Source organism: Mizuhopecten yessoensis, unplaced genomic scaffold, assembly GCF_002113885.1.
Source record: "Mizuhopecten yessoensis strain PY_sf001 unplaced genomic scaffold, ASM211388v2 scaffold10797, whole genome shotgun sequence".
NCBI classification, from domain to species: domain Eukaryota; kingdom Metazoa; phylum Mollusca; class Bivalvia; order Pectinida; family Pectinidae; genus Mizuhopecten; species Mizuhopecten yessoensis.
The window spans coordinates 3,187,726-3,214,769 of NW_018408726.1; the positions used below are offsets into that span (position 1 = coordinate 3,187,726).

General features: G+C 37.6%; 1 protein-coding gene across 3 annotated transcripts; it reads right to left on the reverse strand.

Moving 5' to 3' along the window:
* Positions 1–754: 754 nt before the first annotated feature.
* LOC110462508 (failed axon connections-like) lies at positions 755–27,044 on the reverse strand. 3 transcript variants are annotated; one of them, XM_021516481.1, is made up of 6 exons: positions 26,874–27,044; positions 7,525–7,693; positions 6,408–6,604; positions 2,703–2,814; positions 2,208–2,345; positions 755–967 (listed from the first exon to the last, which is right to left on the reverse strand). In XM_021516481.1, exons 2-6 carry the CDS (start codon positions 7,687–7,689, stop codon positions 809–811), a joined length of 771 nt encoding a protein of 256 aa, XP_021372156.1. In that variant the 5' UTR covers positions 7,690–7,693; positions 26,874–27,044; the 3' UTR covers positions 755–808. The 3 variants fall into 3 exon arrangements, with proteins under 3 accessions (XP_021372156.1, XP_021372155.1, XP_021372154.1); XM_021516480.1 differs by lacking the exon at positions 26,874–27,044 and adding an exon at positions 26,496–26,563; XM_021516479.1 differs by lacking the exon at positions 26,874–27,044 and having other exon boundaries at positions 7,525–7,773.

Here is a 27,044-nt window from a genome sequence, read left to right on the forward strand (position 1 = left end):
AGATTCTATATCACTGGCATCACCACAACAGATTCTATATCACTGGCATCACCACAACAGATTCTATATCACTGGCATCACCACTACAGATTCTAAATCACTGGCATCACCACTACAGATTCTAAATCACTGGCATCACCACTACAGATTCTATATCACTGGCATCACCACTACAGATTCTATATCACTGGCATCACCACTACAGATTCTATATCACTGGCATCACCACTACAGATTCTATATCACTGGCATCACCACAACAGATTCTATATCACTGGCATCACCACAACAGATTCTATATCACTGGCATCACCACTACAGATTCTAAATCACTGGCATCACCACTACAGATTCTATATCGTTTTGCATGTCCATTACAAATCTATATATCACTGACATCACCAAAACTGTTTATTACACCTTTAAAGCCACTACAGATTTTCGTCAATATAATGATTCTTAAAAGTGTTTTACGGCATTGTCCTTTTATCGTTATTTTTCCGATGATTCAAATTAACAAACCGATCAGTGAGCGCTCAATATCCACTGTTTGGATATTTGTGAATACATGCTTGCGATATACATATGCGGTATTTTGATTCGTATTTGCGCATCTCTGCGATGTAACGTAAAAATGAAATTTTCTTGGAATATCGGTCATTTTCAGTAAACAATACACATTGCTTCGTAGAAGCATGTTTGCACGTTGAGCAAACCCCAAAAGACTTGTAAGGAAACAAGACATTCATAAATATACCTTAAATCAACGCAGGTGCCATTGTTTTGTCATACTTTTAATATTTTTCATTTATAATTGTTGATCCTCCCAGTGAGGCCAGAACTGTTCCTTTATTCTATTGATGTAATCCAGTACATTTGAACATTCCTCTTGTATGACCGTCTTCATTGGAAAATCCAACGGCACAAATATTATCTGGGCAAGAAAACCAAATAATGTACAGTCAATCTGTGAATGAAAATAGATGACACAACTTAGACATACAACTTATAGATGCTTCGCGTTTGTAAAAACAGAGGTTGTGACTGGTTCACAATTGTATGAACAGAGGATGTGGCTGGTTCACGATTGTATAGACAGAGGTTGTGTCTGGTTCATGTTTGCATAAACAGAGGTTGTGGCTGGGTCATGTTTGTATAAACAGAGGTTGTGGCTGGTTCATGTTTGTATAAACAGAGGTTGTGGCTGGTTCACGTTTGTATAAACAGAGGTTGTGACTGGTTCACGATTGTATAAACAGAGGTTGTTTCATGTTCACGTTTGTATAAAAAGAAGTTGTGACTGGTTCATGTTTGTATAAACAGGGGTTGTGGCTGGTTCATGTTTGTATAAACAGAGGTTGTGGCTGGTTCATGTTTGTATAAACAGAGGTTGTGGCTGGTTCATGTTTGTATAAACAGAGGTTGTGGCTGGTTCACGTTTGTATAAACAGAGGTTGTGGCTGGTTCACGATTGTATAAACAGAGGTTGTTTCATGTCCACGTTTGTATAAAAAGAAGTTGTGACTGGTTCATGTTTGTATAAACAGGGGTTGTGGCTGGTTCATGTTTGTATAAACAGAGGTTGTGGCTGGTTCATGTTTGTATAAACAGAGGTTGTGGTTGGTTAACGTTTGTATAAACAGAGGTTGTGGCTGGTTCATGTTTGTATAAACAGAGGTTGTGGTTGGTTCACGTTGTATAAACAGAGGTTGTGGCTGGTTCACGTTGGCTGTCGATATTTAACATTTATACAAACGTGTAGTGAATGTTCTCTGAGAGTCATCTGCTATACATATAGCTAACGGACAACATATGAGCGACAAGGATAATCAATGCTGATATATCATGCTTAGATGATAGTGCCACCAAATCAATAACATTGAATTCCATATTTAAAACATTTTATACCATCCTTTTTAGATTGATAATCTTATTTTTTCGCAAATGTGGATAGATAGTATGCATTCCTTCCTTGAGAATATGATAGAAAAACTTTGATAAAAAAGGTTAAGATTTCGTTGCCGCACAGTTCTCATAGTAAAATTTAGTTTCAGAGAAATAGAACTGTCACCAAGCTATACTAAGAAGTTTGTTAAAACCTAAGGGATCACAGAGAATACACTGGCTGCTATAATTGAAATACAATAATTGAAGGTTTCAAGGAATATTCTTCATATGTATATTAAGGTTTATTTCTTCGTAATTACCAATGATGGCGTATCTCCAAGGAAGTACTTCTTTTCCCCAAGGTAGGTAGATATAGCTCTGATGTCGTCACTTCCTATTTTGTAAATTTCTTCGCTACTATGATGACCAATTCCATGCTTCCATGCTCTGTCTTTTACCTAAAATGAAAACTATTACCTGTTAATCCCTTCCTCTACAAAAAATCACCCTGCAGGTTTGTGGAAAGAATATGCCTGCTGTGTCCCAATGCGTGTCCTATAATGCTTCCTATTTGGTGCCCTGACAAATCGGGGTTTTTCTTCGGTGTTGTCTGCTAAATGGACATTGAAGAAGCTCATATGAATCTAATGCCCCCATTCCAACATTTTTTAAAATTAACATAATCTTTCTATTTTCACTTATTTTTCATTTTCTTCTGCCTTGATTCGCAATACCTCACTTTTTGCCGTATTGTTGAACGTTTATCCAAGTGAGGAAGGCAATGTGTTATCAGTGTATTCAGGCGATCAACTTACGCTGCTGGACAGACCGGCCCCGACCTTTTCTTGCATCTCCTCTGGTACTTGGAATTTAAGGTAGTTTCTGTACTCTGTCATATGTTCAACGTACCGGTACCAGAATATCGACCTTATATAGTGCAATAGAATAAACAGAATAAATATATAAATAAATAAATAATAATAATAATAATAGTTTCAAAGAAATAAGATATTTCTGGAATATTTACATTTCGTTATTTTTTACTGTCCTTTAGTGTTTAGAATACAATTTGTATGTCGTCATTTTAACTGTACGTAACTGCTTAGATTACAATATGTCGGGCAATATTTACAATGTTTGGATTGTTCCTTAGAATTTTAAATGTCCATTCCGTCCGTCTATGTTTCGATTATCCCTTATTGATTTAGACTCTCCGTAGTGTTTGTGTACTGTTCGTGAGTGTTTGTACTGTCCGTGAGTGTTGGTATTGTCTGTGAGTGTTTGTCCTGTCTGTGAGTGTGTGTACTGTCTGTGAGTGTTTGTAGTGTCCGTGGGTGTTTGTACCGTCTGTGAGTGTTTGTACTGTCCGTGAGTGTGTGTACTGTCTGTGAGTTTTTGTACTGTCCGTGGGTGTTGTACTGTCAGTGAGTGTTTGTACTGTCTGTGAGTGTGTGTACTCTCCGTGAGTGTGTGTACTGTCCGTGGTTGTTTGTACCGTCTGTGAGTGTTTGTACTGTCAGTGAGTGTGTGTACTGTCCGTGAGTGTTTGTACCGTCTGTGAGTGTTTGTACTGTCAGTGAGTGTGTGTACTGTCTGTGAGTGTGTGTACTGTCTGTGAGTGTGTGTACTGTCTGTGAGTGTTTGTAGTGTCCGTGGGTGTTTGTACCGTCTGTGAGTGTTTGTACTGTCCGTGAGTGTGTGTACTGTCTGTGAGTGTTTGTAGTGTCCGTGGGTGTTTGTACCGTCTGTGAGTGTTTGTACTGTCAGTGAGTGTTTGTACTGTCCGTGAGGGTGTGTACTGTCCGTGAATTTTGTACTGTCAGTGAGTGTGTGTACTGTCTGTGAGTGTGTGTACTGTCTGTGAGTGTTTGTACTGTCCCTGAGTGTTTGTACTGTCTGTGAGTGTTTGTAGTGTCCGTGGGTGTTTGTACCGTCTGTGAGTGTTTGTACTGTCAGTGAGTGTTTGTACTGCCAGTGAGTGTGTGTACTGTCTGTGAGTGTTTGTAGTGTCCGTGGGTGTTTGTACCGTCTGTGAGTGTTTGTACTGTCAGTGAGTGTGTGTACTGTCTGTGAGTGTGTGTACTGTCTGTGAGTGTGTGTACTGTCTGTGAGTGTGTGTACTGTCTGTGAGTGTGTGTACTGTCTGTGAGTGTGTGTACTGTCTGTGAGTGTTTGTATTGTCCGTGGGTGTTTGTACTGTCCGTGAGTGTGTGTACTGTCTGTGAGTGTTTGTATTGTCCGTGGGTGTTTGTACTGTCCGTGAGTGTGTGTACTGTCCATGAATGTGTGTACTGTCTGTGAGTGTGTGTACTGTCTGTGAGTGTGTGTACTGTCTGTGAGTGTGTGTACTGTCTGTGAGTGTTTGTATTGTCCGTGGGTGTTTGTACTGTCCGTGAGTGTGTGTACTGTCCGTGAATTTTGTACTGTCAGTGAGTGTGTGTACTGTCCGTGAATAAGTGTACTGTCCGTGAGTGTTTGTACTGTCAGTGAGTGTTTGTACTGTCCGTGAGTGTGTGTACTGTCCGTGAATTTTGTACTGTCAGTGAGTGTGTGTACTGTCCGTGAATGTGTGTACTGTCCGTGAGTGTTTGTACTGTCCGTGAGTGTTTGTACTGTCTGTGAGTGTTTGTACTGTCTGTGAGTGTGTGTACTCTCCGTGAGTGTGTGTACTGTCCGTGGGTGTTTGTACCGTCTGTGAGTGTTTGTACTGTCAGTGAGTGTTTGTACTGCCTGTGAGTGTGTGTACTGTCTGTGAGTGTTTGTACTGTCCGTGAGTGTTTCTGTCCGTGAGTGTTTGTACTGTCCCTGAGTGTTTGTACTGTCCGTGAGTGTTTGTACTGTCTGTGAGTGTGTGTACTGTCTGTGAGTGTTTGTACTGTCTGTGAGTGTTTCTACTGTCTGTGAGTGTCCGTGAGTGTTTGTACTGTCCGTGAGTGTTTGTACTGTCCGTGAGTGTTTCTGTCCGTGAGTGTTTGTACTGTCCCTGAGTGTTTGTACTGTCCGTGAGTGTTTGTACTGTCCGTGAGTGTTTGTACTGTCCGTGAGTGTGTGTACTGTCCGTGAGTGTTGGTACTGTCTGTCAGTGTTTGTACTGTCCGTGAGTGTTTCTACCGTCCGTGAGTGTTTGTACTGTCAGTGAGTGTTTGTACTGTTCGTGAGTGTTTGTACTGTCAGTGAGTGTTTGTACTGTCAGTGAGTGTGTGTACTGTCCGTGAGTGTGCGTACTGTCCGTGAGTGTTTGTACTGTCAGTGAGTGTGTGTACTGTCCGTGAGTGTTTGTATTGTCTGTGAGTGTTTGTACTGTTTGTGAGTGTTTGTACTGTCCGTGAGTGTTTGCACTGTCCGTGAGTGTTTGTACTGTCCGGGAGTGTTTGTACTGTCCGTGAGTGTTTGTACTGTTTGTGACTGTTTGTACTGTCTGTGACTGTTTGTACTGTCCGTGAGTGTTGGTACTGGCTGCGAGTGTGTGTACTGTCCGTGAGGGTGTGTACTGTCCGTGAGTGTTTGTACTGTTCGTGGGTGTTTGTACTGTCAGTGAGTGTTTGTTCTGTTCGTGAGTGTTTGTACTGTCTGTGAGTGTTTGTCCTGTCCGTGAGTGTTTGTACTGTCCGTGGGTGTTTGTACTGTCAGTGAGTGTTTGTTCTGTTCGTGAGTGTTTGTACTGTCTGTGAGTGTTTGTACTGTCGGTGAGTGTTGGTACTGTCTGTGAGTGTGTGTACTGTGAGTGTTTGTACTGTCTGTGAGTGTGTGTACTGTCCGTGAGTGTTTGTACTGTCGGTGAGTGTTGGTACTGTCTGTGAGTGTGCGTACTGTCCGTGAGTGTGTGTACTGTCTGTGAGTGTTTGTACTGTCTGTGAGTTTGTATACTGTCTGTGAGTGTTTGTACTGTTTGTGAGTGTTTGTACTGTCCGTGAGTGTGGGTACTGTCCGTGAGTGTTTGTACTGTCGGTGAGTGTTGGTACTGTCTGTGAGTGTGTGTACTGACCGTGAGTGTGTGTACTGTCCGTGAGTGTTTGTACTGTCTGTGAGTGTGTGTACTGTCCGTGAGTGTTGGTACTGTTTGTGACTGTTTGTACTGTCTGTGAGTGTTTGTACTGTCCGTGAGTGTTGGTACTGTCTGTGAGTGTGTGTACTGTCCGTGATTGTTTGCACTGTCTGTGAGTGTGTGTACTGTGAGTGTTTGTACTGTTTGTGACTGTTTGTACTGTCCGTGAGTTTTTGTACTGTCTGTGAGTGTTTGTACTGTCCGTGAGTGTTTGTACTGTCCGTGAGTGTTGGTACTGTTCGTGGGTGTTTGTACTGTCTGTGAGTGTAGGTACTCTCCGTGAGTGTTTTTAATGTCCGTGATTGTTTGTACTGTCCGTGAGTGTTTGGACTGCATGTAATTTTGTTTTGTTTTGCAATATTCCCTCGTTTGATAGTGTTTTTTCTACATTTTCAAAAAAAGCCAGTGCATTACACACAGCGTAACATGTACATGTAAGGATTGGTTCATTCAGCTTAAATAAATTTGATAATACCATGTTGTGTTTTCCTCCACCATCTTTAGAAATGATCGACCCACCGCCTTTTGTTCAGGATTCATTCCTGGGTATGTATCCTTTTTGAAATATTTTGATAAATATTCAATGATGAAGTTGGAGTCTGGCATTTCCTCTTCGTTAAACATTATAAAGGGAGATTGTTTTTTGCTTGAAAACCCCATGTGATCAATAATCTATAAAATAAAAAAACGTAAAACATATAATTGTTAGTTATTTTTATCTCTTGTAAATTCATATAACGTAAATATACAATGATGGACTTGTGTAGGTTAAAACGAGGATTTGTCGACCTTAAAAACGTGGTAAGTGTTTCCCCTGGACCTTGGGCTCAACGAATATAACATTTCTCGAGTCGATTAATCCTCGTGTAAGACTATATAATGTTACATAAACAGACGGGGCCACACTTTATCATCTATATACTACTTTATACCACCTACCGGTACCATGATAAATTCATTATTATTGGTTGTCGGTATGAGAAGAAGTTGAGAACGATTTGAGAACAACTTGAGAAGAACTTGAGAACGGCTTTTCCCATTCCACAGCACTTGGGAACGCATTTCGCAAAAAAGAACGTATGCTTGCGCCAGATGACGCATGAAACCGGAATTAGTGTCCTTACAAAAGTGATCCGCGTAAGAAAATAGGGTGTCATAAACATATGAAAACAAAGTTACGGAAAAATATTGTGAGAATAACAACACCATTTTAGGTGAAAATGTGCATATGGAAAAGCCAATGACGATAGGATTATTTTAAAAATATTTTTTTCCATGTAATTTAAAGGTTCATTGTATTCCTCCGCGCAAAACTTCTATTTGTTTACGTTTGTCACAGGCGATCGTTGACCATTGAACTTAGAAGTCATTTGGAAAACATGTACAAATGTATAAGGTAGTAGTATATAGATGATAAATAGTTTATCATACAGTATTTGCAGTATTTGTCGTTTGAACAATTTTCTCATCGCTCGCACGTAGATAAAATCGAGAGGCCACCGCAGGTGGACTCGAGTGTTTGTACTGCATCAATGAGGCAGAGCAGACAAGAGAAAAAGAGAAAATACAATGGGTACATAGCACTGTATTACCTCATAGGATATATCGTTCATCCTCAGCCACGTCTCTAACTTCATGGCGAATGGTGATATGTTTGGAACACATTTCGCCATTGCTCTTGGAAACACATGAAGATACACGACATCTGTCTTCCACTCCGACTTCCACTGCACTTTGGCCCCATCAGTCTCTGCCATTCTACTGCAATGGAACATTGGTGTACATATCAACATTTATTTGACAAAGAGCTATGGCGGGTCCCCAAAGGTGAGACTGCTATATAGTGCGCGCGTGCAACCGTGTACTGTTATGACGCGTCCTCGGGTATTTTTTATACAGATAGCTCTATCTGAATCCTGTGTCTTAGAATAGATTAATGTAAACAGACGAATTCAAGGCTACGGCTATTGATGCATGCGTTTCACGATAAAGACTCAGCAAAATGCTTATTTCGCGCAATTTCTATGAATTTAAAACAAATAATATGCTGTACGTAACACTCGTAAAATAATTACCAACAACTTTTGAAAGGATTTAATTTCCATTACTACTGCCTGCGTCATGCCGTTACCTCCTTTCTTACAAAACACACATCTTGATTTTGTTTTTCCTGCACCTATGAATGGCAAAATGATAAATACAATTTTTAAATAGCATGTCTTACGTGTGTGTTGCGATCCTTACTTTGTGTTGCAATCATCCTGCATTTCAGACAAATGAAACTATCCACAACGACGATTATTCCCTTATTCACTTCATATTGTTTGTTTGGCCTTCTTTTGTTCTCACGTAACAGTCCCACATTTTTTTTTTTTTGTATTTCAGCATAATTTGCTTGTGTTTAAATAATAGATAAAATTACTTATGCCAATTCGAGAGTAAAACAATTCTTAAATATCTTTTAAGGTGATGTCTTATCTACAAAGCGTAGCTGTACTGTACACGTGCACAGTGATTTGTTGACATGATTCCATAGAAGATAAATCAATAGGTATGTAATTAAAATATCAATAAAATGTACCATTGATTTGAAAAATATTTTATTAATAAATTAAGGAAAAAGATTACATGCCTAAATATTAAAACAAAATGAACGTGGATTCGAACTTGCACAGTTCACTCCGTCTGGTCACAAGTCAACTGCGTTACACATTCGGCTACATGAGACATAGACGAAGAGAGGATTACAAACTGTTTTAACCAAAGAAACACACCTGTCGAAGTTTAAGAAACTCGCTCATCCCTGTTTTTCATCATTTTGAGCACTTTCCCAAAGGAGGACCACTTTTCCGGAATACGATTTGTTTTTTGTATATTATATCATGGAATAAAAAAAGTTGGTTCTCGGATGGGAAAGTGTTGAAAGTATTTTGTTAAGTCTGGGAAACCCCATCATTTTCATAGATATAGTGAATATGGCTATATTTGCAGTATCATATTAACAATACCTAATATCTCAGCAGTTCAAAAAATCATATTCAATTGGTTTTATATCTATTCTATGCATTTGCGCTGCTAGAACTTATTTATTGATTAATATTTTTTCCGCTTTTCATAAATGCCGACTTAGGGAAATATGGGCAGTTTCCCGCCATAGCTCTTTTTGCTTTTGTGTTTATGGAAGTGGGTATTGCCCTACATGACCGTGATAGGTGACACTAGCGGTGAATGATTAGTGTTCAAGTCATAATTGATTGAACATAAACAGTAACTTATTGGAGTTCTACAATACGGATGTATACAATAAAATACATATGTAAAAACCATCAAAACTTATAGGGAGTGTACGATTAGGTTAAATCAGTACAATAGGGGGATTACAATGGGGGTCTCCTATAGGGAGGTCTACCATAACATAAATACATAACAAGGATAAAAACGTGTAGGGAGTGTACGATACGATTTGATCAATACAATAGGGGGATTACGTTGGGTTCTCCTATAGGGAGGTCTACCATTATTATTCTCTTTATTTCCTCCAATTTGAAGATTACGTTTAAACAGAATAATGCGCACATATTTACATTACAAAAAAATCATATTGAATACACATAAGCACCAAATAACATACATGACATATACAGACTTAATTACATTGAAGTCATACATTCAATAAATATCATTAATGAGTGTATATATGATGAGGTAATACATACATCTTTTATCGATTATTTGATTTATATTAATCTTTATCAGGATGTGAGATTATATCTACACACTACCTGTAGTATAGTTTGTGCATCTTTTCGACAGCTGCTACTGATTTCAATCTAAATTCATTCATGTCTAATACATTTAATTCGTAAGTCAGTTGTCCCCCAATTAGAATATGAATTAATTTGTGATCTGTCAGAGAGTGTATGTACGCACTCAGCAGAATACCAGTATCACTAATGTTTTGCGATAGAGCACCACAACTTGTCCCTTAGGTGTTCAGTATAGCTACACTTTAATATAATATGAGTTAATATATCTTGGTAAATAATACCATATCTATGACATATCTCTATGGCTTTACCAGTACGAATATTTATTATTAATTTCGTAACATATAATATCGAATCTTTAAACTCCGGGAATTTCATTGCCAGTTTTCATAGTATATGTGGTTGCAATATATTATGAACCATTACAAATCTGTTAAAATCACTATCATTTGACATTCGCTCTTTCCAATCATGTTCCTCTTTCAACAACACAGATTTATTCACAATTATTTTCCATTGCCGTTTTAATGGGAATACACTCATTCGAATATACTTGTTCAACATATTATAAAGATTGAACTTTTTGAAAATTCTCAAAATATCATTTAAAAGTCCAAAATGGTCACCAGATCTGTTCAGCATTGATGCGTATAGTCTTCTTAAAAATCTACGTGATGACAATGTATTTTTATCTAAATAACACAACCTTCCAAAAAACAGCAATTTTCTTATATCTATATAACTTTCTATGGATGTCCATCCTATCAATCCATAGCACATATCAGTACGTGTTTTGTTGCTAAAACATTGAATTGATTTTAAAATAAATCTTTGCGCTCTTTCCAACAAAAGTAACTCTTTCTTTGATAAAATCCATAGTTCACAACCATATAGTGCTGACGTATATACAACTTGTTTGATAAGTTTTCAGGCAGTAACTGGATTTAACGCACAAGGATGTGCACCACTCTTAATTAAACTCATTGTACCACTTTTTAATTTGCTACAAGTACGCATTGTACGTTCATATATTTGGAATTTATTATTTAACATTATACCAACGTGAACAATATCTTCCACTTCCGGTATAATATTATCACATAAATAAAAACTAGTAGCATATTTCACTTTTTTCTTTCTTATTAAAATACATAATCTTACTTTTGGTGTTAGAAAACAAAAATCTCCATTTTTTTACTATAATCTTCACACATCCGTAGCATATATTGCAAATCAGTATATTTATTGCTTACGAGGCATATATCATCAGCTTGAGTGGGTATATTAACTCTAATGTCGATGATCATTGATCCCTTGCCACTCTGTTCAATATTTTTCAGCAACATATTAATAAAAACTAAGTACATTTTCGCAGATAATGCGCTCCCTTGTAAAATACCTCTCTCCATGGGTACCCATCTTGATTGTAATACATTAAAAATAATGCAACTTTTGACACCAGTATATGTTCCTTTCAGTAATTTCCATACTTTCGAGTTCAAGCCAATTTCATAAAGTTTGTATAGCAGGCCTGCGTGCCATACCGTAACAAAAGCGTTATTGCTATCTAAAAATCCAACATACACATTATCATCATTTTCTAAGTTATATCTTATACATTCCTGTACATTAAATGATGTACATAAACTACATAAACCTTTCTGATAGGCTGCTTGTTGCCTACATGGAAATGTATCTGATTCAAGAATTGAACTTATTCTTTCTGATATTAACATTTCAAAAACTTTAAAAATAACTGGTAATAAAGTGATACCTCTGTAATTATTGGGATCATCTTTTGGTTTATTGTTCCCTTTATATAACGTAACAATATTTCCTTTCTTCCAATCAGAAGGTATATATTCATTATCTATTACAAGGTTAAATAACCTCGTTAAGTATCTAAATAACTGTTCGTTCCCATTAATAAGATGCTCGTACACTACTCCATCAAATCTTTACAAATTTTCTCGACTTCTGTAGCAGTGACTTGATTATTTAAAAAAACGTCGCGCTCGTTGTGTATATTCTTTTCAATATCTCTTACACTTTTTAAAATGGTATCGTAAAACTGTTTGTCGAAAAGATTACACTGAACATCTTTAAAAAGGTTTTCGGAATGTGTAGCCCAAAACTTCCACTATATCATTAAGTTTGCTGAATGTTTTACCGCCATGTTTTATTTTAGTCTGCGTATAAATAAATCCCATAACAATACATAACAAGGATAAAAACGTGTAGGGAGTGTACGATACGATTTGATCAATACAATAGGGGGATTACAATGGGTTCTCCTATAAGGAGGTCTACCATAACATAAATACATAACAAGGATAAAAACGTGTAGGGAGTGTACGATACGATTTGAGCAATACAATAGGGGGTTTTCAATGGGGGTCTACTATAGAGAGGTCTTTCATAAAATACATACATAACAAACATCCCAAATGTAGGGACTGTGCGATAACGTTAAATCAATTCAATATGGGGATTACACTGGGGGTCTCCTATATGGAGGTCTACCATATATAATACATAATAAAGTTAAAATTGAGGGAAGTACTGTATAGCAGTAAACTTTCACGGGGGTTTTAATTTCGCTATATTCGCGCTTTGACTAATATCCGCGAATTCTAAACACCAGCGAAATAATCGAAAATGTTAACCACTTTTACGGACCTTACCACAACACGTTGAAAATACTTATAACCTAACGCTGTAATGCAAGCTTAAATTAACCCAAATCAGATTATCATCGGACAACTGGACAGTCCATGTAAAAACAACATTTACATATAAGTGGCCTAACAGGTACATACACATTTGATTTTCTTTCGAGTGAAGTCACTGGCGGATGACGACGCTCGGGATCAGTGTTTTTCAAACGATTTACATGTATTTCGAGGTTTAACCCTTACATGATGACACTCAAACTGCTTTGCTCGACACATGGGTTCGGGTGCACAGCGAAATTTAGACCCCGCGAATATGTACTGAATACGAAACCGCGAAATATTAACCCCGCGAATTTAAAGCGCTATACAGTATACGATAAGGTTGAATCAAAACCGAGGGATAACATATATGATCTAAATTAGCAGGGTATGCAGTAAGAAGTACACAACAAGAGGTCTACAATCGAATGCACGTGATAAGGGTCTACAATGGGAAGTTCATAATAGGGGTCTACAATGGGAGGTACATACTAGGGGAGTCTTCAATGGGAGACACATATTAGGGGGTCTAAAACGGGAGGTACATAATAGGGGTCTAATATGGGAGGTACATAATAGGGGGTCTTAAATGGGAGGCACATAATAGGGGTCTAATATGGGAGGTACATAATAGGGGGTCTACAATGGGAGGTATATTATAGGGGGTCTACAGTGGGAGGTCCACAATAAGAGGTCTACGATAGACGGTACACCATAGGGGGTCTACATAAGGAGGTCTGCATTAAGGGATCAACGGTAGGAATTAAACATTAGGGTCTACAATAGACGGTACACCATAGGGGGTCTACATAAGGAGGTACCCCATAGGGGTCTACATTCGGAGGTACACCATAGGGGGTCTACATAAGGAGGTCTGCATAAAGGGATCAACGGTAGGAAGTAAACATTAGGGTCTACAATAGACGGTACACCATAGGGGGTCTACATAAGGAGGTACACCATAGGAGGTCTACATTCGGAGGTACCCCATAGGGGTCTACATTCGGAGGTACACCATAGGGGGTTTACATTCGGAGGTACACCATAGAGGGTCTACATTCGGAGGTACACCATAGGGGGTCTACATTCGGAGGTACACCATAGAGGGTCTAGATTCGGAGGTACACCATAGGGGGTCTACATTCGGAGGTACACCATAGGGGGTCTACATAAGGAGGTACACCATAGGAGGTCTACATTCGGAGGTACACCATAGGGGTCTACATTCGGAGGTACACCATATGGGGTCTATATTAGGAGGTACACCATAGGGGGTCTACATTCGGAGGTACACCATAGGGGGTCTACATTCGGAGGTACACAACAGTATTGTCTTCAATATGGAGTCTACAAGGGTCGACAATGGAGTTGGCTACAGTAGAGGTGTACACACAGTAATATGTGTACATCATCGTGCACTCCATGATTTACATATGTCGACTTTGATAAATTATGATGCATTATTGTTAGTTTGTCATCATTTTTGTTTTCTCCTTTTCTCCACAACGAAAATAACATACAGCATTACAAGTATATAACACATATCAAACGTAAGATTAATAACATACAGCATTACAAGTATATACCACACATCAAACGTAAGATTAATAACATACAGCATTACAAGTATATAACACACATCAAACGTAAGATTCATCACCAACTGAAAGCAGCAAAGCACACATGTAAGTATGTCAACTAGAGTGACCTCGGATAAATGCCTGTATAAATATACACTTTATTGGTGCAATGTAAATTAATGATGATGCGTCTTAAAACAGAGCTGTACAATTAACACATCAATCAAACGATGTTATGTACACATTTTCCGTTCGAGTTTTATTGCTCATATCTAGGTCTCACAAACGTGAAATATCTGCTTTATCTCTTTTACTGGTTTCGAATGGTAATGTATCTTTTGCAATTTCGATACTTTATTATACTTATGAGTCTACGTCATTTACATAATATCAAGAATGCACAGATGTCTCGTCTAAACATGCGATGATTGAATGTTATGTGAGTCTCGATCCATGAAAACGTATGACATTTACGAGCTTTTGCAATCATACTTTTTACATGATGTTTACTAATATAAGTTTGCCGTTTGATTTGTAATTGTATTCTATCATTAATAAATTGTAATTATGTAAATGCAACAACATAAACAACAGTACCACAAACCATATAAGACATATGAACTGTTTCTGTCAGCGACATACATGTATCTATGGAAACTCAATTGTTTGATAAAAATAACCTTCCCATCCTTTTAGACGTTCAAACATTACACTTCATTTTACATTTAGGGCATTCAGACTAAGGCCCTTTACCAAGGAAATAGTCTTTTATCACGAAGCTGTACTATAGTATATTGAATATTATTTTGTAAATTTATTTGAGTTTGGTACTTCTAATCAAATAAATAGAATAATATCAGTAAGAAAATTTAATTAGTTTGAATATTGAATCACCAATATTTCAATTATTTGCTTTGTTTACTTTACTAATGGATTCAGGTATGTGTCTAGACGGCTCGACATTACATTTCGAGTGCTCAACATAATATCGCGAGCATCGACATAGAATAAAGTTTACTGCTTTACTTAAACTATCTCGAGAGCTAGATTAATTGTCAAGCGCTTTACATCTTAAAATAAGGAAATATTTACACTACAATCCGACATAATGAAGAAAAGTTAATGAAGAAAGAGCAAAGATGCTGTAGTATATCTCCGTTTATTTGTCCAATATTCTCTAATCAGTTGTAGGATCGATATATACTAGAACTTATATTGCTGTTTCTTTCTGATTTAACTGACCATGGCGACGTGATGAAAATAAAGAAAAAACAATATCAACTGTATAAGTCAATAAGACGGGATTAGACTTTTACAAAGTTTGTCAATTTGCTAAATGCTGCCGACCTAAGTATTTTTTTCATGAATAAAAAGTGCATGTTAATTTGAAAAAAAAAATATATATTGTTCTTTAGAATGACAGAAAGATACTTTTTCACCTTATGAGAGTTGGATAGGAAAATCTTACTGTCGGGACTTTCAAAATTTGGCAAATCCATCGGCAAGTCTTGGATTTTACCAATATGGGAAACCCTTGGTTGCAGTATTCCTATCTTACAACACTGGGCATGACGAAATCTTTTAATTATATTTATTTGTCAACCATTTACGAAGAAAAATAACACCTCTTAAGCTAAATTACCTAATAATAAAGGTAGGTAAATACGGAATCTACTTTTGACATTAAACTCAATCGTGACTGTTCACAATATACTTTAGATTGACTATCGAATCAATAACACAACAATGATTCGAACGAGTAATCCAAATACTGTTCACCTCATCCGTCCTATGTGAGTACTAACTCGAAAAGTTTCTGTTTAATACTCTTAGTTAAAATATCAGTTTCACCTCACGTCATTACTCACGTGTGTTGGATTTATGCATCCCATTTCAATATGTTATATAAGCGTAAACCATAACTATACATCATTAATACAATGTATATAAACTTTATTTATTTTACAACAATTATGAAACAAGTTATGTCAACTTATATTAATCACTCTTGTTGGCCCGGATGTTAGCGCGCGGGAGGTCTTAGTGTGGGTTTTAACAGGAGTACGAGGAGAAAACCTCATACCTTTTCACATCCGATTGGGGAATCGAACCCCGCCGCCTTGGTGAAAGGCAAGTGCGCTATCCACTGTACCACCCAAATCTGTCTTCGAAGTTCTCAGAAAGGATCGTTCCAATCGTACACGAAAAAGAGTGTAAAATCAGCTTTGGATACTAATTGACTGGACACGCAGGTACATGTACGTAAGTGACCTAATTAGGTAAACTGCACCATCAAGGGAAACAGTCGGGGTTATAAATTACAAACTCTTCACACATTACTTCAACGAAATGAATTCAGAGCAAATGATATATTGTTGTATTATATTAAAAAAAACATACCAAGACGATTGCGCATGGGAACGAAAGAAGACAGATGTTAGCTAGCGCTGCATATTTAAAAGCTCATTAATCACAAATGCATCATTTAAAAGTAGTTATCGTTCAGGAAACAACGAATGAAACAAGGCCTCATTGTCTTAGTAACAACGGTAAGTACTTTAATTCAAAACTGATTTTTTTTATCTTTAATTCAATCAAGTACGGTTAATTTATTTTTTAAAAGATGAATTTTGTTATTTCTTCAATTTCCACTTTTTGTTTAGGTTTTAAATTCCGATTCTGTTTTAATGTGCTTTGACTATAGTAATTTGTGAGTTCCGGTGTTTAGCTTGTGTACTGACTTCTAGGTACATGCTGCCATCGATTGCTTACGCTAACGACAGTGTATTCAAAACGGGACACTTTTCCTTCGCTTAAATATTGATGTACATAAATGTATTTTATACCATAGCATCAATTCCGAAAATGCTTGTTCATTCTCCATAAAAATATATCATCCACTTCTCTTGCTTATTAAAAGTTGATATATCCAGAAAATGGTTCTATAAAACAAACGCAAATAGCCATAAGGTTATGTTTACATGTAAATATATCAGAGTAAAATGGGGTTCTGATTTAACTTCTCCAAATTAACACTTGTAGTGAACAAAATAAGCCTCCTAAAATTATATCTGAATAGATTGCGTCGCATGGCACGTAACTAAATAACGTTCTGTTTTCATTATTTTTTCTTATCTTAAACTGTCTGTGTCACCATGATGAACAGTCAATTAAGCCGATAGACAATTAAATTAAAGTAAAATATCATGCAGTAGAACAAATCATACATACAAATCCTCTTTGAGTTGCATGCCAATTTCGTTGGCTGCAGGTTTTGATATTGTTTCGTTTCGGGTAAACTGACGTTATGGTACACTGTAGTTCATAATTCCAGTCTTGTTTTTGAACGTTGACGTTAGTTTCAGTTCTATTTTTAAACGCTGAAATTAGTTTCATTCCTGTGCCTAAGTGCTAACGCTAGTTCCAGTTCTGTGCCTGAGTGCTAACGCTAGTTCCAGTTCTGTGTCTGATTGCTAACATTAGTTCCAGTTCTGTGTCTGAGTGCTAACGCTAGTTCCAGTTCTGTACCTGAGTGCTAACTCTAGTTCCAGTTCTGTGTCTGATTGCTAACATTAGTTCCAGTTCTGTGTCTGAGTGCTAGCATTAGTTCCAGTTCTGTGTCTGAGTGCTAGCATTAGTTCCAGTTCTGTGTCTGAGTGCTAACGCTAGTTCCAGTTCTGTGCCTAAGTGCTAACGCTAGTTCCAGTTCTGTGTCTGAGTGCTAGCATTAGTTCCAGTTCTGTGTCTGAGTGCTAACGTTAGTTCCAGTTCTGTACCTGAGTTCTAACGCTAGTTCCAGTTATGTACCTAAGTGCTAACGCTAGTTCCAGTTCTGTGTCTGAGTGCTAATGCTAGTTCCAGTTATGTACCTGAGTGCTAACGCTAGTTCCAGTTCTGTGCCTAAGTGCTAACGCTAGTTCCAGTTCTGTGTCTGAGTGCTAATGCTAGTTCCAGTTCTGTGTCTGAGTGCTAACGCTAGTTCCAGTTCTGTACCTGAGTTCTAACGCTAGTTCCAGTTCTGTACCTGAGTTCTAACGCTAGTTCCAGTTCTGTACCTGAGTTCTAACGCTAGTTCCAGTTATGTACCTAAGTGCTAACGCTAGTTCCAGTTCTGTGTCTGAGTGCTAATGCTAGTTCCAGTTATGTACCTGAGTGCTAACGCTAGTTCCAGTTCTGTGCCTAAGTGCTAACGCTAGTTCCAGTTCTGTGTCTGAGTGCTAATGCTAGTTCCAGTTCTGTGTCTGAGTGCTAACGCTAGTTCCAGTTCTGTATCTGAGTTCTAACGCTAGTTCCAGTTCTGTACCTGGGTTCTAACGCTAGTTCCAGTTCTGTACCTGAGTTCTAACGCTAGTTCCAGTTCTGTACCTGGGTTCTAACGCTAGTACCAGTTCTGTACCTGAGTGCTAACGCTAGTTCCATTTCTGTACCTGAGTGCTAACGCTAGTTCTAGTTATGTACCTAAGTGCTAACGCTAGTTCCAGTTCTGTTCCTGAGTTCTAACGCTAGTTCCAGTTCTGTGTCTGAGTGCTAATGCTAGTTCCAGTTCTGTACCTGAGTGCTAACGCTAGTTCCAGTTCTGTGTCTGAGTGCTAACGCTAGTTCCAGTTCTGTGCCTAAGTGCTAATGCTAGTTCCAGTTCTGTACATAAGTGCTAACGCTAGTTCCATTTCTGTACCTGAGTTCTAACGCTAGTTCCAGTTATGTACCTAAGTGCTAACGCTAGTTCCAGTTCTGTACCTGAGTTCTAACGCTAGATCCAGTTATGTACCTAAGTGCTAACGCTAGCTCCAGTTCTGTGCCTAAGTGCAAACGCTAGTTCCAGTTCTGTACCTGAGTGCTAACGCTAGTTCCAGTTCTGTGCCTGAGTGCTAACGCTAGCTCCAGTTCTAAACCTAAGTGCTAACGCTAGCTCCAGTTCTAAACCTAAGTGCTAACGCTAGTTCCAGTTCTGTGCCTAAGTGCAAACGCTAGTTCCAGTTCTGTGCCTGAGCTCTAACGCTAATTCTAGCTGTGTGGTTGTGTATTGACGGTTAAGTATTTTAAATTTAGGTTGAGTTTTCTATTTGTCTGCTTAGGATTCGGTGTTAAAAAGTTTCACTTCCGTCTTTTAGTGTTGACGCTCACATATATTTCCTACTTCACAGAGTAAAATGCTAAAGGTGGAAGTTGTGTTGTTGATAGTAGCAGTGGCGCTCGTATCAGCACATGCCTACTGGTGCAGGCGTCCCTTTCGGTAAGTAGGTACCTCTCAAAAGAATAACCCTTTAATTGATTCTCTTTTAATTGGTGGGTCTCATTGAGTTTCGGCGAATCAAGCAAATTTACAGTTGTTTCTTAAAGGGGACTTTCAGATATTCAAAAATTACGATATTACATTTTTTATCGGTTTGAATATGCATTAAGGTAATAATCACTTTACCGGTTTTTTGGGCATAGGTAGATGTGCACACATATATATTTCATTCAGGCAATTAGCACTTACTGTTGTTTTTTAACATTAATTCTTTTCGGACAGAATTTTACAAATGACTAGGAAAAAGAATGTTTCCTGCTAAGTCCTACATATAAAATTTAATAAATATATGCATCTATATATTTTTTTAAATTTATTTATAAGTTTTAAACAAGCAATATGATACGTTCCATTTTCACAGAACCTTGTTTACCATTTAGCTGTCGTATGTACAGCTTCCAGTGAAAAGTGAAACACATAATACCTACATTATAATTATTGTACATGTATATGCAAATAAAATGTGAATTGATTTAAACGTGCTTTGTGTATATAATCTTGTAAGATAATTAATAAAGATAAGGTAGTGCACTCATTTATTGGTACTTTTTGTTCCGCTTGTTATAATAACGGAGATGCTGAGTACCGAAAGGTTCATGTAACACAACCATTATTGTGTTTGTGTGTGACGTTTCTATAACTGGTATGCTACGTACTCTGTCTCCATCATCAGACGAAGGACCAGTGAGGCAGCGTATGTACACTAATGTGTTAAATATGAACGAGTTAAAAATAAATGATTTAGACGCCGATTCGGCAACGCTTTAAAGCATGTGAACACTATACTTGTTTTACATGTACGAATTGACGATTTAATGCGACACACAAATTTAGTCAAGCTTTGTTTAAGATAGTAGTTTATGGAAAAAAAGATTTATATGGATAATTGTTGAACTTCGAATATCACCTTCGTTTGCACCTTTTACCAAACGTTACATATTTTTCCCACTTGCGTACATACGCTTCACTGATCTTTTGTCTGATGGAGGTGACAGTACATACGCTTCACTGATCATTTGTCTGATGGAGGCGACAGTACATACGCTTCACTGATCATACGCTTCATTGACCATTTGTCTGATGGAGGTGACAGTACATACGCTTCACTGATCATTTGTCTGATGGAGGCGACAATACATACCATAACGGTCTTCGAAATGTCACACATAGGTTCTTCACTGGTTGCCCTACATGAACCTTTCTACAATTTATACTCACCGACTTGAAGAAAATGTTTAGAAAAATGGAGACTCTAAATTTAATTGATTTCGGTTGATTAGTCGATCCAAATATTATTGTTTTTATTGTTGTATGATTTCCCCCACATTTGGTAAATACGTATATTTTGGCACTGCGCTCCTAACAGCGACATTCATTTATCACAATGAAGATGTAATGGTGCGATCGATTTAAATTATGCTCAAACTTTGTATATATGCATATTGTGACACATACTGCAGTTTCGGTTAACCTTTTCGACAATGTTCTAGTAGGGCCTTTTTGTTTATTATAGCTAAGACTATGCTGGTGTAATTTTGCAATGCAAACTTTAGTTAGTTCACTTCATCTATGAGGGGTTGGTTGGATGATTTATGTCATGACAATCCCCCTCCTCCATTACAGTTGTATGTGGTACCCTTTGTCATTACTTTTTCTTTCTCGGTTAAACGTTTGTACCGGTATATTTGCTACTTTAAGAAGTTTCTGACCGGGTGTTATTACTACTCTACAAGACTTTTGATTGCCATGTGTAGATATGCAATAGTTATTTAAAATAATTACCGGACATCTATCTAGGCCGTGTGACACATATGTAAATGATTCTATGAGACGAACAGTTTATAAAACTAGTTGAAACTTTATAGACACCTTTATTATCTATCTAGGCCGTGTGACACATATGTAAATGATTCTATGAGACAAGCAGTTTATAAAACTAGTTGAAACTGTATAGACACGTTTGGTCAATGTGCATGAACAATCATGTACTGAACAATCATGTATTTATGAATAATGTCATATATATAATGCCTTTTCTAGTATTTTTTTTTTTTAATAAGACGAATGGGCAATATATTTTGTTTTGTGTTGGTGACTGGGATAAAAGTTAATGAGAAAGATGCTTACGCTAGTTTATCTTGGTTTGAGGAAGGAAATCAACCTTTTTGCAAGATGGCCGACATCGATTAACTTATTATTGGATGAGACAATTACAGTTCTTGCTCGAGTCCTACTTGTCTTGTTATGTTTATACTTCGTGGATGGGATATATAATCGTCATAGGGGAGATTAGGATATCTGTCTTAAGGTCCTTATTCAATGGTGCTTGTGTTTTATTATTTGTTTCCCTTTCCTTGAGAGTAATATTAGTAGGGTACTTATATTTGTAATTATGAAAATAGAAGCAATGGCACGGGTTTACAAACTTTATGTAGACTATACACTATAACCTTTCATAGAAAAAAAATCTAAAATATTCGTTTTTATTTCAAATGAAATGTACTTTTTCAGTGAAAAGAGTATTACAGTTTTTTTATCGAAGCTGTGTCGTCGAGCCGTTTAGGACAACTCCTGAACTTATTTCATCACTCATTTCTCGTTTCATCAATCTGAACTAAGTGGAAAATAGTTTAAAATTTTAATATAGTATTGTAAGAAAACAGTCAACAGTAGTGTTAACTCGTGTATATCTTTTCTAGCTCCTTGGGTTGGTGTCCCTCCCCACCACCATCGTCCATATCGGAGGGGCCCCATACAAGTGAATGATCCTGTAGGATATCTCAACTTCTAAAGGAGTAGGATCCAACCTGTATGGTTGTGAGAAAAAGACGTAAATCCAAAACCTAAAATTCAATCAATTATTTCGTAAAAGATAATTATTTGAGAGGGCCATGCTGTTCAGTTGTGTGTAGGGCAACCACAGAGTGTCTGTAGATAGGAGGAAATGTTGCCTTTGTAGGTAGGTGTAACATGGATGGCCATCTAATGCAATGATATTTTGTCAATGCATGTGAAGACTACAAAAATTGTCAAGATGTATACAAGTATCAATCAGTACATTTAGCTTTTGTATTTTGGATAAATATTACATAATATTATTCCACCTTAATTTTTTCTTTTATGTACGTTCTATTTGTTTCATACTTTTTTCTGCGTTTCAGGTACTGGTTCTAACAGATTCTCCTGATGACCATAACTAACCTGCAGATTCCGTAAAAAATAGAATTCATTCAATGTAAACTATTTTCTCTTGTTTTGTAGATAAAGATTTGAAATTTTATGAACTTCATTTGTTTGTGTCCTGTCCGCTACTTAAACTCCCATTTATTACACATACCTTTACACTTTCATTACGATGAGATTGGTTTTGATGAAAAAATCTCTATTAGAAATAAAATGCTGGATTGACGGTTTTGTTATTATTATTATTTCTGGAAATGGAAAAATACCCATGACTTGAAATTTGCACAAAACAGAGCATATATCTCAGAACACACCTACAATCCAAACTTCATGACGAACGTTATGAGTTGTGGTCATAAAATACAGGAATATTGCTAAAAAAACCACCTGCAAATGCATATTAAGCTCTAAATTATCTCATGTTATTTGGTCTCCTTTCCCTTTGCACTATCTATGAAATGTATTACTAGAGTGATACCACTTTCCATTCAAATGTGTTTAGTATTGATGCTTTTGGTATTACGTTCATTATCAACTACACTTGCCGATCTGAGTAGGAACCAGAATTTCTTAACCTGAATAATAAAGACACGACATTACCTTTACATGGAATTTGGATCATGTAGCTTATTGTACATCATTTGTAAATTTATCTTGAAATCAGAAGGCGACATAACATAATTTAAGTACAAGAAAATGCACGAAATAGAATTAATGAAATGAATAGAAAGGTTTTTTTTCTTCTTCTAGATTTCCGTCGATTGAATTCAATATCCTTTTAATATATTCTTAATGTGAACTGATAGTACTGCAGTATAACTGTTTAGGTTATAATATACAGACGATATTAACTACATGTTCAGTATGTTTCAGTATAATATTTCTTATCAGGAAAATTGCCTATCAACCTGCACTCTTTATGTTTAATACAGTGTCATTTTATTCCTTTTCAAAATGCTGCACGATTGATATTTTATTTCGCCCTACATGAACATGACATTTCTAGGGTATGACATCTACAGATGTATGACATAAACTGGAGTTTGACATTTACAGAGGAGGTATACAATCATAGATGTATAACATCAACAGGATATGACATGTACAGGAATACGACATTTACATAAGTATTACTATTACATCTACAGTAATATCACATAGATAGGGGCATGGTGCCTACAGTAATAGGACATAGATAGGGGCAGGGTGCCTACAGTAATAGGACATAGATAGGGGCATGGTGCCTACAGTAATAGGACATAGATAGGGGCATGGTGCCTACAGTAATAGGACATAGATAGGGGCATGGTGCCTACAGTAATAGGACATAGATAGGGGCATGGTGCCTACAGTAATAGGACATAGATAGGGGCATGGTGCCTACAGTAATAGGACATAGATAGGGGCATGGTGCCTACAGTAATAGGACATAGATAGGGGCATGGTGCCTACAGTAATAGGACATAGATAGGGGCATGGTGCCTACAGTAATAGGACATAGATAGGGGCATGGTGCCTACAGTAATAGGACATAGATAGGGGCATGGTGCCTACAGTAATAGGACATAGATAGGGGCATGGTGCCTACAGTAATAGGACATAGATAGGGGCATGGTGCCTACAGTAATATGACATAGATAGGGGCATGGTGCCTACAGTAATATGACATAGATAGGGGCATGGTGCCTACAGTAATATGACATAGATAGGGGCATGGTGCCTACAGTAATATGACATAGATAGGGGCATGGTGCCTACAGTAATATGACATAGATAGGGGCATGGTGCCTACAGTAATATGACATAGATAGGGGCATGGTGCCTATAGTTATATGACATAGATAGGGTCATGGTGCCTACAGTAATATGACATAGATAGGTGCATGGTGTCTATAGTAATATGACATAGATAGAGGCATGGTGCCTACAGTAATATGACATAGATAAGGGCATGGTGCCTACAGTAATATGACAAAGATAGGGGCATGGTGTCTATAGTAATATGACATAGATAGGAGTAATATGACATAGATAGGGGCATGGGGTCTATTGTTATATGACATAGATAGGGGCATGGTGCCTATAGTTATAATATGACATAGATAGGGACATGGTGTCTATAGTAATATGACATAGATAGGGGCATGGTGTCTACAGTAATATGACATAGATAGGGACATGGTGCCTATAGTAATATAACATAGATAGGGGCATGGTGCCTACAGTAATATGACATAGATAGTGGCATGGTGTCTACAGTAATATGACATAGATAGTGACATGGTGCCTATAGTAATATAACATAGATAGGGGCATGGTGCCTACATTAATATGACATAGATAGTGGCATGGTGTCTACAGTAATATGACATAGATAGGGGCATGGGGCCTACAGTAATATGACAAAGATAGGGGCATGGAGTCTATAGTAATATGACATAGATAGGGGCATGGTGTCTACATTAATATGACATAGATAGGGACATGGTGCCTATAGTGACATAGATAGGGGCATGGTGCCTACAGTTATATGACATAGATAGGGGCATGGTGCCTACAGCAATAGGACATAGATAGGGGCATGGTGCCTACAGCAATAGGACATAGATAGGGGCATGGTGCCTACAGTAATAGGACATAGATAGGGGCATGGCGCCTACAGTAATATGACATAGATAGGGGCATGGTGCCTACAGTAATATGACATTTCTCAGGTCGTTCTGCGTTGACCATGGAGAACACGTCACCGTAATGCTTGCGAGATATTACACAGATGAAAGACAGAATGACAGAGCAAAAGACACTGGTGTCATCAGTTAATTGACATATGTTAACCCATGTAATATGACCTGTCCGCTTTGATATTGGTTGTAAGTTTCAATTGCTTCAATTGTGACGTCACGCCTAGGACAAGCACCGAACGTCATAGACTTACTCACTGATGTCATAATGGCGGCTTTTTAAATTTCAAGATTGCATGAAAAATTGTCGTTTAACATGAATAAATACCACAAATCTTGATTATGCGATCAAAAAGATCTTACACTCGTTTTCATTTCATATGAAATTGATGAAACTCGCCAGAGGCTCGTTAAATTGAAAAATTCTTAGACTCGTTTCATACAGTTCATATGAAATCGAAATAGAAACTCATGTAAGATCCTATATTTCTTTTCTCTCTTATAAGTGCACCTTTACTCTGTCTCTTATCTTTTCTCGATTTTCTCTTTAAAACAGCTTGACTAAAATGTAGTTATCGAGACTAATATACGTACGGTATGCTTACAATCTGAGAAAGCTTTCGATAGCTATAGGGTTCAAATAATGTTATGTCCAATAAACCATCACATGTCACCGCGGGTCACATGACTGGTCAGTCAAGACACCACGTATTTACTTTACTCCAGTAGGTCAGACTTAAAACCACACGAGGCAGTAGCTAGGACGCGAGGAATTTGTAGGCTAATAAAGGAGTGTGGTCTGACATTATGAAATGTAAGGCGATTTATCAGGGGTTACTATTGGTGGGGGAAGAGTGGAGAAACGGAATAACCTCAGGCTACAATAAACAGAATGTGCGAACCCAAAAATCAATTTAAACTTCTATAAACAATCATGGTCTTAATGAGTTTGAAAACAAAACCAGAAATACTAAACTCAGCAGAGTGTGGAACCGTTGTGTATCAAGATATAACAAAACCCAACTCCTACAAACGACCAGTGTCTTGTACAGTTTTCCTTTCTGTTTATATCTCTTCTCCTATTGGATATCTCTTTAGGCAACCCTGTTTAGTGTTGTAAGAATAATACCGGAGATGATGCCATGTAATACTTTATGCAGTTATATATACATATCAGAGAAACAACGTTAAATATGGCCGCTGAGTAGCCCCGTCGTCCACGGATGTCGTTTTCATATTACCTTAGCTTTTGTGAAGGATTTTAAATGAAATATTAGAGGAGCAACGACACAAATACAAAGAACGAAGTATGATGTATGAAAACAGAGAAAAGTGCTTAAATTACCAGCGCTTCAGCATAGTAGACTCCAAGGAACTACGTCTCAAATCGGTTCACAAATTATTATCCGTGGTTCCTTTTAACACCCTGGAGAGCATACAGCCGGATCTGCCATTTCGGCACTAACAGCTAGCATTCAACAATTCTAGCACCGCCCAACCACGTACTAATTTACAGCTAAGTAGACTGGAACAAGCGGAGTGAAGTATCTTGCTCAAAGATACAACACAGTGCCGTGCCGTAACTCGAACCCGTCACCCTTCGAACACGAGCCCGACGTCCTACCACTAGACTACCGTGCCTCCATATTGCGTCTGATCCGCATGAAACGAATTAATCACATTGCAAATCGAACTTGTTGTCCGAGCATTACTTCCCACCTACCTGTTAAACGAGAGCTGGGTGTTATTCAACAGTCACTGGGTCGTCAATCTATTTCCAATGTTATTATTGTAGGTATATATCTATAAAATAACAGTCCATGTCTGTAACCTTTGAGTCTTGCTATCATGCATTACATACCAGGTGACCTTCACACGTTATCTGTGAATGTAA

Coding starts and splice junctions, on each gene's coding strand:
- LOC110462508 (XM_021516479.1), bottom strand. CDS start 7,725: ATGTTGATATGTACACCAATGTTCCATTGCAGTAGAATGGCAGAGACT. Junction 2,815..6,407: donor GTGGAGGAAAACACAACATG/GTATTATCAAAT, acceptor GCACTATATAAG/GTCGATATTCTGGTACCGGT. Junction 2,346..2,702: donor GGGCCGGTCTGTCCAGCAGC/GTAAGTTGATCG, acceptor TTTTCATTTTAG/GTAAAAGACAGAGCATGGAA.